Raw genomic sequence first — 15,844 nt, 5'->3', positions numbered from 1 at the left:
TGAGGAGGAGCAGGCAGTGACTTTGATGTAGCTGTAAACAGGTCAAGGCATGGTTTTGTTTGAAAAGTGCTGGGCAATCTGAAACACCATTATCAGCTCTGTCAGGCATAATTTGTGGTGAATAGGAAGTTAGCAGCTTTCATCTGTGGGCCCCAGTTCTGCCAAGGTGTGCTTAGATATTACATGCATAACTCATATAAGCAAGTAGTCCCTCTGGATGCACTTGGTACATGAGTAGAGAGCTCAGCGAAGTTGTGGTACAGGGTGATGTGGCTGATATGATGTCCATGAAAAAGCAGCACTGGAGGAACTGTGCATAGTGCTGTAGAGGAATGTGGAGATGGAGGAAGGAAGAATGGTAAGATAATAAAGGTTCTAAGGCTGTTTCAGAAAAGCAAAAGAACTAAATCGCTCCCTACACAATACCTATCAAGATTTTGGCAAGGAGGAAGGAAGTAATTAAGAGACACTGCTGCTTTTAAAACAGGCTTCAGAGTGGGTAGAGGGTACGATCTACTGTTGGTTGTAATTTTATGCACCTAATGCTGCCAACATCTGAGCACCTGCGAAGCTGCGTGTGCTGGTGTAATACAAGGTCACACTCAACAGACTGTAATGCAGTAAATATTGCAGGTTAAGGAATTGAAAAATAAACAAGGTTTCCAGTGTTAATTTTGTACATTACAGATTTACAGGATTTGCTGTTACAATTAAACTGCTCGGTGTGTTACTTAATGTACACTGTATGCAGTGTGGCACAGCTAAGGTTGCTATGGAAACCTGGCATTTTAGTTCTGTTAACGGTGTTGTAGATAGGAAAACATTTGCATTGCATTACTGTGAGACTCCTTTCTCCCCCCTGCTCCTCAGCTGCGTTGCTTCTCAGCTGGGAGATGGATAACAAAGAAAAAGCCATGGCCTGGAATTGGCCTGAGTCAGGGTCGATGGAAAAAAGGGATGTTGAGCTGAAACTTAAAATGAAGCTTAATTTTCCCTTGAAGTAGTTCTTGTGTCTTGAGTTGCTTTTTCAAGTAAGAAAATATTTAAATTTTAATCTTTCACAGTGTAGTGTCAGTGGACTGTTAATTTGAGGGTCTTTTTCTAAAAACTTGAAAATTATGGGTTTGGAAATTAGAAAAGTTTCTAGTAATTTTAACAGCGTGATTATGAATATTGTTGGAACTGCACTTGACCTAAAAAATAGTGACCAGTTCTAATACTTCCTGTTAGATTGATGGGTTTATTAATATTTTAAGACTTTCTTGTTGCTGACCTTGTTTGGTAAAGCGTTAAGAACGTGTTAACCAAGTCCCATGGAATAAAATGGGAATATTTACAAATACAAACCTAACTTTATGCTGAAGCATTTTGGGACCTAAACTAATGGTAAGTAGAAGGCGATTTACGGTATAGGTGGGTATTTGTATCAAGCTTCAAGCTGAATCTTTGTGGTTTAAGTGACTTTTTTAAACACCTGTCTCTTTCTATATTTATGTTTTGTATAAATATCTGTATTGTGTCTTTGGAAAAGAGCTGAGAAGTGAGAGTGGAGTGAAGTGAAGCTGAGAAGTGAAGCTGAAAAGTGAAGCTGAGAACATGTGTTTGTCATTCGTAGCCTGTTTCTCATGAGTGCTGACCATAGTTCTCAGCAGCACTCATCTCTCAAAGTGTGCAGTTGCTGAGGCCCAATGAATGAAGTTGCCTCTCAAGGAGTTAGGTTGATGGTTCTTTGACCAAGCTTTCTGCTGCAGGTCTGACTTCTGTGGGTGAGCTTGCAGTTCGGCTGTGTGCAGCAAGGCCTGCTGAGAGTGAGTCTGAGTGGCATGGCAAGATTTAAACAGAACTTCAGATCCAGAACCACTTCTGCTTACTGCTCCAGGTAATTTGTGTGGCAGTTTTGGCTGGAGGAGTGTTAGCAAACAGCTGAAGCAGGTGAAAGGGAAGAAGGCAAAGAGCAGTAATACTTCAAACTATGTCTCATCTGCTATCTTTCCCCATTCGGGACACTCCTTGCTGGGTGAATGTATTTTAACAGCCTGAGAGAGGCGAGTGAATGTCCAGTTTCTTTGGCTTGGCACTTTGGCTGGCAAGGTCCCCTTGATCACCAAGGGACTTCAGCTGCGCATCTGTCTGCAGTGGTGCTGTGCAAATCCTGCTCAAGCCCCATGTAAGCTAATTAATAGGAGCAACTCGGGCGTATGGCTGGATCTGGGGTATGTGACACTGTGGATCCAATAGCCCTTAACAGCATTCTGTGTATGGCACTTTGGGCAGTTCTTATGGTTGCTTGCCTGGCATGGAGGTGGCTTCAGGCTGATTTCACTTGCTACCTGGCTTGCTCTAGTAACACCCTGCTGTGTAGGCAGGAGTGGTGAGGATGGAGTGACATCCTGTCCAGTACTTCTGTCCTTTTGCTTGGTTCAGAGAGGAGACTAAGGAGGATTTTGGTCATATCCCTTAGAAACCATTGGTAGAAAATCCGTAACTCATTGGCTCTGTTTGGTTATCTGTGTGTGTGTTTTGACCTTGTCAAAACAGATATGCAGGCTTTCTTGGTACGTTTCTAAACAGGTCATAGAACTAGTGATTATGAGCAGGAAGATACTGGTGTCAACTGCCAAATCAGCAAGGTAGTCTTAAGGGGATTGGCTAAATGATGTATTAAATGTTCATCAGTTTTCATTTTTTAGAAAACTGCAAATACTTAGTATTTCAATTGAACGCTGCTAAACACAGGCATAAAAGTCCTCTGTGTGTGTATGCCTGATTGCTCCAGGGAGAGGTAAGATAATACTGACATCTGTGTTATCCTCTCCGGATATGGTAAACCCCATTGTTCTCTTGTTCTGTGGTGAGGGAATTGCGATGCTGTACATCAGTTTAGGATCTGACTGAGAAATGCAACATAAATTGTGATAGAAATGCCTTCGTATGTGGCATAAGCGCAGGCTTGATTTCATTCAATGGGTGTCCCAGGAAAGAAGAGCAGAAAGGATAAGCCGTTTGCCTTGCAGTTACAGGATCTGTGGCTTTTTAATAATGTTGCAGGATGACGTTTTTGTATCTCAGTCTCTCACTTATGAAATGAAAGCTATATTCTTGATGAGGACTGTTTGAAAGGCTTAGCTTGTTAAATAATAGTAGCTAAAATTTTGTGGAATCTCAGTTAACTGGAACTGGCATCTGCAAGTTCTAGAGTGTTAATGTTGTTTATATGTATGAAGTTTTCTTTATTTCAGTGGCTACAAAATTCTGTTTATCTAAATGCTAATCTTTCCCTGCTGCTTTGTACCTTTTGTTACAATATTTGGTTGGGAGTGACCAGTGTTTTCTGTCAATAGTCCATAAAGATACAGGATTTGGTATTTAGACTCCTTGTACTACGTGTACCGGTACAATGTGAGCTTGAGAGGCTGGGGGTTCAGAAGGCTTGGGCTTGACACTTACTTGAACCCAGGTAGGTGAAAACAGATTATACAAGAAAATAAAGGTGTTATTTAAAAACAAACAAACAAAAACTCTGCAGCAGTGTTCTTGTTGACCTAAAAATTAAAATCTTCCCCAGTGGCCTGATTTCAAACAGCAGTATACTTGGACATTTGGTATGGCATAGCACTCTACCTGTTAATAGTTTACATGGTGTTTTGTAACTGGTTTCTGTCTAGGAAGCACAGCTGAATAACACAGTAAATTACATTTGTTTCTTATGGAAACGCATCTGGTGATGTTGAGCTGCCAGTGAGGGAAGATTAAATCTGGGTGTTTTTCTCTCATGACAACCATCACTGATGGTGTGGAATTTCTGATAGCTCTTTTGCTTCCCCTTATTCTGTGTGAAATGTGAAAACCTGAGTTAATGAGTAAAAAGTTCCCTCTCAAACAAAGTAGAAATAATTTGGCTGGGGAGTCCACTGGAGCTGAATTAATTTTTGTTATTGTTCTTCTGTTTCTAAGTCAGAAATGTTTCTGTTACATTGATTCTCATTTATTTCAGTTGAACTTTGTTCATGTGAACAGGCTGTTGCAGATTCAGTTGATGAGTTGCAGGTCAAAGATCTAAGCTTAGCCTGTTCTTAATGTATTAGTTTGGAATGAAAATGCTTGGACCATTAGCTTACTGCACCTCTATTGTGAGTATAATAACCTTCTAAACATTGCAGCCAATTCCTCAAGAGCCAAGAGTGTTTCTTTTGCCTGTCTTATCTCTGCTGTCCTTGAGAGCCCACAGGGTGCAACAGGCACATGGAATATCTCTCTCTCTCTCTCTGGCTCCATTTGGAGATAGAGAAATTGTGATGTTGATCTGTGTTAAATCTGAACAAGAAGTCCGAAAGTGGATTTTGCATACAAATTTATTTTCAGTCTCTTAATTTTTGCATTTTTCTTACTTGGGAATTTTAAGAGTGTTAAAAGAAACCTGACAGTCTTAATAAAAGGTCAGTGGAGTTGTGTGCATAAATAAGGGTTACTCACCTAAGTAAGGGTTGAGTCATCAACGTCAACTTCGCTGAAGTGGAGAAACTCCTAGATTACTTTAGCACCATTCAGTTATGTATAACGGACTGGAACGTCTTTATAGAGCTTATTAATGTTTTAGAAATAACATTACACTTTACATGGTAATTATAATAGAACAATATAAGTGTATTTAAATAATTCCATATTTATCCTAAGATAGTTTTAGAATAAAATATTTATTGTCCACTCTTCCTAATCTAATTTAGCATGATTAATCTGTGCTGTGCTTCATTGGCGTGTGCTAGTGCTTTCCAGAAGGCTTCCAGTCTCACTTTTAGCTAGGTCATTCTACCTGAGAGTTGTGGCTTACTCTCCTCTTTTCTGGCAGTACATTTCTGTTACCTTTCGTCTTGTAGTATTTATTCTGAAACTTTTACCTTTACTACTGCACCAAATGAAATACACTAGCAGAATATGAAGGCAGTAACACTCAGCCTGGTTAGTCCAGTCAGTGAAGCATTAATGTAACAGTGCAAAGTTTAGCATTTATCTTAAGGTGCTAATGTGCTTTCACCTTCCTGTTGCTAAAAATGGGATGTCTGTTACAAATGCTAAAGTTGATATTAGGGCTTTGACTTGTGATGCATAATCATGTATTTATATGACCAGTAGCAAAGTATCATGTGTCTCCTGTGTTAACCTGTTTCTGTTGCCATATGCTTAAAGGTGTGCTGTGCTGCAGCCTTGTCATTGTGTGTTTGTGTCTGTTTGCATCTCCACAGTGCTCTGGAAACTGCTTTGGGCTCACCAAAGGTGCAGGTAGCAATCTCAAGGGTTTACTTTCAGATCTAATACACTGAAAATGCCTCCCCTCTGTCTGTAATTTGTTCTACGATTTCTTGTTCTGCCAGCTTGATAGACATTTTTAATACTGCTTTTGAAATACTACATACGTATCTTCCTTTTTTTTTTTTTTTTTTTTTCTCAATACTGACTTGTAAACCTTGTCATCTCTCATGGTTTTTTGTTTTAGGGTTCAGAGTTGGCATATATACCAAGGCTTGTTATTTGTGAGAAGGCACTTTGCTTCAGAGTTGCAGATCTAAGCAGAATTGTTAGTAGTGCTTCTTGTCTGAGAATGACCGAAGGTAACATTTGAATGTTCCTATTGCAGCAGATAGAAGCAACGGAGTGTGCAGGGGTGTGAGCAGATGTGTGTGGTGTTTGTAGTCGCAGGGGCAAGAGGTAAAAGAGAGAAGCAAAACCAAAAAACTATTATTGTGGGGGAAACTGCACCAGGAAGCAGGTGAGATCTACATGGTGTGTTTGGGCACCATCCTGTTCCTGTGGCACAGGGGGGTCTCCCTGTTACATCCTTGGCGTGACCAGGTATGCTTGGCTGTCTCATTGCTAGCCTTCTGCCTTAATCTCCTCTGCCTTCTTACTTGTGGAAAAACTGTGTTAGGCCTGTCACCTCCCCTCCTTGTTTTTCACAGTATGATTGCTGCGAGCATTGCATGCCTTGTGGGTTCCCTGCTGAGGTACAGAATACTACCCTTGACTTGGTTTCCCTAAGGTCAATTCATTGCTTTTTTATATACTTCCCAAAGGAGCTGAGAGAGCCATTTAAACCTAGATCTTCAGAGGGGTCAGACTTTTTATTTCCTTTTGTGGATCTGAGCTTTCATTTCTATGTGTATGCCTGCAGAGCAAAAAAAAAGGTGAGACTGTGCTATGGATCTTCAAAGTTTGTCAGTTCACATTTTGCACAGAAAATAATATCTGCCTCCTTGTCAAAGTGGTCTCCTCCCTTGTTCTCATTTCTACTGCATATTGAGACTGGTTGGATTAAAGCTATTGGGAGGATACTTGCACATGTTGCTCTTCCACTCTCATTTGAGTGTGTGGAAGTGCTTCATGTACTTCAGTTCTCCATTTGCAAAGTAAGGAATTGCTGCATTTTCTTACCAAGAGATACTGACTATGGGGTCATGAAAATATGTCTCGAGAATTGCATGATCTTGCAGGGTTTTTTTTCTCAGTATGTCTTCCCAGGACTTGCAGTGGGCACAGATGTCCAGAGACAAGCTAACAGGTCTATTGGATGTTTTAAAAATAATCAGATACTTCATTGGCTTCTACATTGCTGGTGCTGTTGAATGTGCTGTTGTTCTTGTGCAGAGTTCTGGAAAGTAATGCTTACAACTGGAGGATTGATTGTTGATGCTTTAGAGCCAGCAAACAGGATTTCTGGGTGCTTATCCCTGAGTGCAGCAAGCAAGTCCTTTTGTTGACTCTTGTAAGTGTAAACTACCTAAACCACAAGCAGCAAGGTATACTATTCTTCCTGCCTGAGAAGTGGAAAAACTTAAAAATTAAAAAAAAAAATAATAATAAAATCAAAGGCTTTAGGGGTCTTAGGTAGCTCTGTTCATGTGTTTATTTTTAATGTTCCCCTCAAAAAGTACAGTTCCCTTTCCCTTTGTTTATCCTTACACTTAAGACTGTCTTCCTCTTCTGCTGCCTTGAATGTGGCATCTCAGGAGGCTGCAGTGCTAGGTGGCAAAGCAGGCAGCAGTAGCTGGAAGCAGCATCCTGGAGGTCTTGGGAAAGTGGTGGCAGTTACAATGCTGTGGGTGCTCCGAGTCAGGAGGTCAGTCTGTTCCTGTGATTTTATTTTTTTAATTTATTTATTATGTTTATTTATTATTTTTTTCTGTGGCCTTGATGAAGCATTCCCACCCTCATTACTAACTCCCAGTAGCATCCCCAAAACTCCCTGGCAGCAAGCCTAAGCACACAAAGCAAGTATCCAATACTGTGCTAATATAAATGAGAAACAGGACAAAAGCAAAAAGTAGAGTATGTTTTTATATATTTTGTTCTTTTCTTAATACTTTAGTTGCTGACATTGGCTAAGTTTGGAGAGTGGCAGATTCTTAGCAGCATCCTCACTTAAATGCATTATTTGTCCTTCAGGAATATCTTTCCTCTCAAATGCATCTAATAAAATACTTAGTGTTGCTCTAGACATGTAATATAAGCTTTCCCTGTCTGTTTTAGGTAAGCGTAGGAAGGGTTAAACTGAGTCTGAAATTTCTGTGGAATCAGCTTTGTCATCATTTGAAGTTGTTCTGTACTCATAATACATGAGTGAGATAATGTGTCTCCCAGTATATAAATATCCCCCAAATATGCACATTTTTAGTAGTCTTCCTGATTCAATCTTTGTCTCTGCCAAAAATAAGCTACCAAGAAACCAAGATTGATTTTAATAATATATCCTTAATAACTTTTAAAGCAGTTAATATTAATAAAGAGTACATGGCATTTCTTTCTTGGGAGATATCAAGGACAGGCAGGGAAAAGTGTGGAGTAGGCTGCTTTTTTGATGTAACTTTAAAATGTCAGTGACAGCCTATAAAGTAAACATGCCTTCTCTACTGTTACTGCTTAGAGAGCTGAAAACTGAAAAGGACTAGAAGTAGCAATTGCTGCAGGTAATGCTGTGGTCCTCTTAGCTTTCAGGCTATTTTTTTTTCTCCCCTAAAGCTAACTAGTGCATGAAAAATTCCCAACAAGGGTAAACTCAGAGGTTATGAAGTCTGCACTCCTAATCAAGTTGCTTTACCTAGTACTACATTTCCAAAGGATTATTTTCAGCCTTAAATATTCCTTTCTAGAACACCACCTTTGTTTCTTCAAAGAAGGCGGGCTAACCAAGTTTTAAGTCAACAGCGTGGAACCTGATGTTAAATTATTGTGAAAATTTTCATTAATTGGTGACTGGATATCAGATCCCTGCATATTTTTATCAGCAAAATTAAAAAAAAAAAAATCCCCTGAATGCCTTTGTTACTTCTGGTCTATGGATAACATTCCAATTTTCTGAGTGACCGTCTGTTCTGAATATAATTACTTAATTTTTTTGTGTTATTCCCCCTCACTGTTAAAAAGATTTGGAGTTGCGTTTGGTTGACATGGGAAGAAAAGGCTCCATATCCGAGTTTTCATTGTTACCTTGTGGATGAAAGCAAAAGCAAAACTTAGACTTGGCAAGCCAAGCAATGCCATGCTGGGTTGGTGCTGGCTGGCACCTTCTGCAGCATCTGTGGTTAGGTCTGGGCTCGAGCCCTACCTTCTCTCTCTTCCTGCCCCCTTTGCCAAAGCATCAGGTGGCTGCTTTAGTGCTGGGCATGACCAGGCTGTGGGCAGGCAGGGCTTTCTCCTCCTGGATCCCTGTGTAGTGGCACTCCCTTCATCTGCCAGCACTATGCTGGAGCAGGGCTGGTATCCCTCTGGGTGGGGTTGCTTGGTCATGGGAGAGGAAGAGGAAGGAGCTTACTGCTGACTGTTGCATAGGGTGAGGCCCTGAGGACAGATCTCAGTTCCCTCCATTCATCCCAGCTGATCATGGTACGGTGAGGTGAGAGGGACTCTCCCTGCTTCCCACTTCCTATTCCCAAGGGGCTGCTGTGCTGATGGTCATGTGTTAAGTGTTACCTTGGTCCTCCATGCTTATTTGATAGTTCTTGGTGTCAACGTGCAACTGGACTCTGGCCTGTCAGTGCTGCTGTGCCTGCATTGCAGAGTGTGTAGAAGGCAAAGCAGGCTGTTCCTGTGGTTCCTCTTTTGCTGATCTCTTTGTAGTTTGCTATAGAGGTTGTAGTTGCTTTGAAAGATTTATTGTAATTTAAATACAGGGCTAACTAAGCCACCGTTTTTGATCCTCTGAAGATCCAAGGACACGCCCCAACAGGGAAGATAAGGCTACATTGGAGTTCCCAGGCATTATGTGATATCTTCATATAGATTGGACATCCAAGCAGGACAACTTGTTTTGATGCTATTCTTATCCTACTGTCCTGTAGTTTTTTTTGTGTCTGGCTGAAGGCTGCAACATGCACTAACTTACAGAGATAAAATACTATCCTATTTATAAAGCCAAAAAATGTTATGGTCAAATTTAACATTTAAAGCGTGTCCATTAACGTGGAAAGTAAATTATGGCAAATATTTCTGATAAAATGTAGCATGATATGTTCTTTGGCTTTTCAAGTAGATTAGTCTATTTTTACTGTATTATCTCTTCTGTTTACATCTGACAGTTTGTAGCTTATGATCTTTTAATGCAAGGGGAAGTAGTGGGAACTGATTAGGTCCTAGAGGGATTTCTCTTCTTTTGCTATGAATCATAATTTATGTGGCTTTCATTTCTTTATTATACAGCCCATTCCACTAAATGTTTAGTAGTAACTTCTGGTTTGAATTTTAGTCTTGAATACTGATAAGAACTCTTAAGAAGTTAACTTACTTTGTGTATGTACTAAAGCTATCATCAGGGTAGGCTGAATGTGTGTTGGAGAGGAGAAGAAGGTAGAATGTCTTGGCAGGAATTTTGATAGCAATTGATGTGGAATATCATTAATTGCAGTAATTACCAAGCAGTTCTGAAATTCCCAACTCCTGGTTTCCAAGTGCCTCATTACAGCATTCTGCAATGAGGTGGTGACTTCTGTCTCAAAAGCCAGTGTTACTAGTCTCTTCTTTTTTTTTTTTTTAAGTTCTCAGGAAACCTTCCCTAGTCCTGTCTATCTCAAGGTGACTAATTTATCTGGAGAGCAGAAGGTCCATTGTGGTTTTTCCCTGTATACTTGTTTGAACTTCTGTATTGTTCACAACAGTCAAATGTGTAAATAATGTAGATCACTTTTTTTTCTTTACATTGTTTTAAAACTTTCTTTGTCACTATTTTCCAGAATTTTTACAAGTGAATGTGATGTTCTTTCTGGTTATAATGTTTATAGTGGATATTTCCAAAGCTTCTGTTGATCCCCCTGTCTATAAAACACATGAAACCAGGAAGATGTTTTGGTATAAACAATTTAACAGCTTGCAAAATATTTTAATCCTTCCAGGGTTTTAAAACTCGCTGCTGCTTTCTGGGTTACCTGCTTTGCACAATGCCTCTTTCTCTGCTGGAGAAACTGGCCTGAGTGCATTTATTCACTTTTCTCTCATTGTATACTAAATGGACAACACATGGCAAGCCTTGATTAGTTAAAGTTTTACTCTGCTTTGTCACTGGATCAGTTGTTTTTTGTAGGTGCTGTTAACATGTTGATTTCTGAACTTCCTGTTTTTAAATGTTATATGCAGGAGACTCTGCCTGGATATGAGGTACTGAGGGGAAAAAGAGCATCACGCTTGGCTGCTCACCTTGCCCTTTTGACTGTACATAATGGAGACCAAGGAAGAGAAGAAGGAGCGAAGACAAGGCTATTTTGCTCGGTAAGGTTACAGGGTTTGCTTCAGTGTTGATTAAAACATGGAACTCCTTATTCTGCATTTTTCACAAGGCTTTACAATTTTTTTCAAGAATAAATGAAACTGCAAACCATGCTGCATTATGTATGCAGAAAGTGCTTTATTTACTGTGTCCCTAATGTTGGAGTGATGATTTTTCTTCGTTTTGGGTATTGGTGATAAACTCAAAGTATAATTGTTATTTGTAATACAAAACTGTTCTTGGGTACTCCATTGCAAATTGCACTGCATTTGAGCTTCCAGCATCTAGTTCCTGAAGAGTGTTTAGAAAAACAGGCACATGTAAAACATAAACATATCTAAACCTAAAACTTACCTGATTTCAAATAAAGCACGGACTAAGTAGTATTTTCTCATAGTATAATATCACCTAAAAAAGGGTAGTTATATGCTGATAGGTTAAGCTGCCTGCATAATCTTTATAAAGAAAAGCAATGTTTTTTTCAGTCAATCATTTTTATCATTTGGAATTAATGATCGGTGATTTTTATGGAATAAATGACATCGATTTCCTAATAACTTATCTTTGTTAATTTAGCAAGTCTAATAATCTCTGAGCTGTGATGTACAAGAAGAGCCAAAGTTCTGTCACTTTTGCAGGGTGTGGGAGGGGGAGAAAGTCAGTATATAAATGCCTTTGACTCAGATACTTTCTGCACCAATGAAGAGGAAAAGCATATACTCTCTTCACACTATTCACACACTAGTGCAGTATTGAAACTGCACTAAAACCCGAGCTTTGGTGCATTACAGACATCTAGAGATATGACTGTCCCACCACTTAGAAGTCATAGGGAAAAGCTGCAGCACTTCTTTACTTCTGTTCAGGTGGTATGTAGTGGGTACTAAAGACTTGAGGAAGTTTTGTGGTGAAGGACATGAGCCAGGCAGCCAAGAAGGCCAACAGCATCCTGGCCTGCATCAGGAATAATGTGACCAGCAGGACCAGTGAGGTGATCCTGCCCTCTACTCGGCCTTAGTGAGGCCACACCTCGAGCACTGTGTGCAGTTTTGGGTGCTGCAGTACAGGAAGGTTATCAAGGTGCTAGAGAGGGTGCAGAGAAGGGCAGCTAGGCTGATTAGGGATCTGGAGAACAGGTCTTACGAGGAGAGGCTGAGGGAGCTGGGACTGTTCAACCTAGAGAAGAGAAGGCTGAGGGGAGACCTCATTGCTCTCTACAACTACCTGAAAGGAGGTTGTAGTGGGGTTCAGACTGGATATTAGGAACAAGTTCTTCATTGAAAGAATGGTGAGGCATTGGAACAGGCTGCCCAGGGAGGTGTTGGAGGCACCACCTGGAGGGAGATGGTGGTGCTTCCTGGAGGTGTTCAAAAAAGGGATAGACGTGGTTTAGGGGTCACAGGGGTGTAAGACTGATGATTGGACTTGATGATCTTAAGGTATTTTCCAACCTTAATGATTCTATGATTCTATGAATCTGTGACATCTGTTAATGGCAGGTAACTTGCTTTCTCTTTGGAGAAATGTAGTTATGTTGTATGTTGGGGAAAAAGGCTCTGCTCCACCCAGGGCTGGGAAGAAAGTTCCTGCAGGAGAAAACATGAATATTCAATGCTAAAGAAGTAAAATGTTGTATAGCTACCTTGTGGACTATATTAATGAAAAAAAATTAATAGACGTCTTCGCTCTTTGATGTGAGAGGAAGAGTTATTGTGGTATTAACAAGGACAAAGGCCTTACATGAAAAATAGGAGGAGTTAGCACTTTCTCATCTGCTAACAGAAACCCAAGTACTCTGCTGGCAGAGCAAGGGAGCATATGGGCATGAACAGCAGGACAAGCAGTGGCCTCTCTGCCCTGCCAGCATCCCAAAATGTCTGACTTCCTGTCAGAAGGTGGCTTTTGGCCTCCAGGCTACTGTAATCTTACCCCCTTGTGGACAGTTTTTGGTAGGGGTGGCACTCAGTGTCTGGTTGTGCTAGCAATTGTAGGAAAGGTTAGCTTGAGAACCCCAAATTATTTGAAATGGTTAGCATAGTGTTCATGATGTGCTGACAAACCAGCCATTGAACTTCCAAAGAGGAGCAAGATTAATAAGAAATAACTGCATTAATATGAAATAACTGTCTGCATCTGTCCCCCGAATTAGGCTTGTAAATAAGCTGGTTTAAACATCCTTTAAAATATCTCAAAATTCTATCTAGAAGAGACCCACCCAGCCATTATATCTGTCTACTACAGATCTTCATGATCTGAGTGCCTCGTTTTTTTCCCAGGTCTCTTCTCCTCCCTATGGCAGTTGAAGCTGAAATAAAACCCTCACAATCTACTTTTTTGCTTCTTACCAAATACTCCTTTACCCACTGTGTTTTTTGTTGAAGGGCTTATTTTTTGCCTTGGTTGGCAAGAAATGAAAAAAGTAACTTTTCAAACAAAATATAAATCCCTAGAAAAACTTATAAAAGACCAATTTAGATTCCTTATGCATATAAGATGTTGCAGCTCGTGGGTGTTCAGCAGGCAAGAAGTAGAAGAGTAGCATGCAAGCATAAATTTCTCTTATGTAATAGGTCCTTATTTAAGACTGCTACTCCTACTTAAGGACTATTCTGTGTAGTTAAGTTTTCTTGCCTAATTCTTCAAACCTTGTTTTTAGGCTCTTCTATTAACTTCTGTGTCACTAGCTCCCAAATGGACTGATATTCCTCCTGCTCTTGCAAAGAACTCTGCTCTTGCTGTGAAGTCTGTCCTGGTATCCAGCAGGTCCAAAAATAAATGGTACAGTGTAAAATAGATGTACAATGGCACATCTATGTGTGTTGGGTCCCTGAGTCTACTGTGATACTTGGTGCTTTATTGTGATTATATGCCTTTGAACCCTGATACAACTTGCTGTTTCCCTCTTCCTGTGCTTCCTTTATCTTCCCTGTCTCTTTACAGAATTGAGAACCTCTCCATTTTCCCCTGCCCATTGCATAGTGTCAAGTTCAGAGGTATTTCACCTGGTGAAATGAAGAGCTATTAACATTTTAATTTAAAAATAAATTACCAATACTTGTGATGTATGTCACATGGATAGAATTGGTAGTCTGAAGCTGTGACTGTACATCTTGAAACTGGAATTGCTTTGCATGTACTGTTGTGTGATACTGGATATATTTGCACAGGAAGTTCTAGGAGATACCTTAAGGGAAAAGTTTGAGTAGTTTTCCGAAAGACTTACTAAAAGAGTTCTTTTAGTTTCAAGTTTTCTGTCTCTTACCTTCCTTACTTTGAGTTACTCAGCATTTTCCAGACTTCTGTGATCTATGAGCTATGTCAAGTAGCCCTCTGGTACAAATAAATTGTGCTTTATTTGAAAAAAATGTTAGTTTTCAACAAGTCAACCAAGATGCTTATGTTAATTTTATTAATAATTGTACCTCCAAGTTCTGATGACCTTAAGCTGAAGAATGCTGTATAGAGATGAACCATAAGAATTATATTTACATTTAATGATTTTTAATAGTTTCCAGGGGAGTTACAAATTTTAATTCTTAGTCTCTTTTTTTGGTCACTGCTGAGAGCCAGATTTCTGAAGTCAAATATGAAGTGAGTGTATTAGGGAAAATATTCTTACTGGGATTTGGATGCTTTTGTGTTTATTGAATTTACTTTGGTCTTGTTACCATCATTTGTTTGAAAAAACTACATAGATGTCTGGGACATGGTCCAATGCTCATCTGAGTAGGCAGACGCTCCCTTTTGCTCCAGATTGCTGATAATACTGTCAGAACCTGCAGCCAGTTGTACAACCTGTTCACCTCGTGTTGCCTTATGATGTGAATATTTAAGGGAAACAAAGGAATTCATGCTATGTTTTAATTTAGATTCTTGTCTTAGATGCCTAAGTTTCCATTCATACAGATTAAGATTTGTACATTCAAACCAAGGTTTTAGAAAGATACATGAATGTTTAGTACAATTACATTATTTTTTTTACCAGCCCTGATTTACAGCTTTTTTTCTTTTCCTAATTATTTTTAATGCCTAAAAATTAGTCTAAAAAAACATCCAACAAATGGTATACAGCATTCCAGTCACTTTGGTTGTTTACAACCTAACCTGAGCTTTCCTTTTAATCATTCACAACCCATGACAGTAGAAATCATTAGAACATAGTTACTGAGCTGTAAACTGCCAGAGTCTAGAAAGGTTAACTGGAGAAGTCATATATTCTTGTCATATTGTTACATTCTTTTCCTGGTCCTTACTCTCTGCTGCTGTTGGAAGGCAGGATGTTGGCTTGTATGGACCATGGGTCTGATGCACTGTGGTCACTCCTTCAGTCATTCTTTTGTTTATTGCAAATTAACAAGTTTATAAGCATCTAATTTAGAAATTTTTTTCTGACTTTGTTCTGTTTTGTTCCTATATTCAGTATTTGTGAAGTTTCTATTTTTAATTCCTGTGGCTATTAAGACATTAGGAAGGTGATGAAATGAGAAAACTGCAGTGAGCACACAGGGAATGTGTGGAAAGGGAGGGTATCAGTGGTGGCTAGGAAGGAGGGAAACCCAGACAGGGAATATATGCACAAACATACTTTCTTTAGGGTATTTCCTATACATGAGACTTTGTCATAGGTTTTGCTGTTACATGCTTTTCTTGTTGGCAGTCTGTATTTTCACATAACAGGCTTCAGATGTTGAGTGCTCCTCAGATCACTGTTTCTCCAGCAGCCATCTCCTTGCAATTGTTCATGCTCTGCTGAGCCAAAGTGTTGATGTTTATTTAGGTTTCCTGTAGCACCCATAATTTATTTTTTGCTTTTAAAAGGAAAAGTTTCCACACGTTGTTTTTAAAACAAACCATCATGGAGATTTATCTTGGGCGTGAAGAATAGCCAAGCCAAGATCCTGGAGATGCTTAATTTTTAAAAAATTACTCTAGGAAATAATACATCATTTCAGCTCATCTGTGTAATGGAAATCTCTTAGCTTTGTTTCCAGACATATAAACATTACCTCATAATCCTGTTATTGAAACTAAAGCAGTATTGCATTTTACTTGTATTGTTTCAACTGATAACATGGATGCTTGAGGCATTTTCTTTTC

General features: G+C 39.5%; 1 protein-coding gene across 10 annotated transcripts in view; it reads left to right on the top strand.

The window, feature by feature from the left end:
• The window catches only part of NCOA7 (nuclear receptor coactivator 7), a 91,326-nt gene that overhangs the window by 14,113 nt on the left and 61,369 nt on the right, over positions 1 to 15,844 (top strand). For 7 of the 10 annotated variants that reach the window (XM_051613013.1, XM_051613018.1, XM_051613021.1 and 4 more), the window contains one exon: positions 10,618 to 10,749. In XM_051613013.1, coding sequence (XP_051468973.1) covers positions 10,700 to 10,749 — 50 coding nt within the window. In that variant the 5' untranslated portion in view covers positions 10,618 to 10,699. Of the gene's footprint in view, positions 1 to 1,364; positions 1,387 to 1,751; positions 1,880 to 10,617; positions 10,750 to 15,844 lie in introns of those variants that run through there. The other 3 variants (XM_051613014.1, XM_051613012.1, XM_051613017.1) reach the window with 2 other exon arrangements.

The sequence above is a fragment of the Apus apus genome, chromosome 3, assembly GCF_020740795.1.
Source record: "Apus apus isolate bApuApu2 chromosome 3, bApuApu2.pri.cur, whole genome shotgun sequence".
Classification (NCBI taxonomy): domain Eukaryota; kingdom Metazoa; phylum Chordata; class Aves; order Apodiformes; family Apodidae; genus Apus; species Apus apus.
The sequence above is the reverse complement of the archived record's forward strand: the minus strand, read 5'-3'. Positions and strand labels throughout refer to the sequence as shown.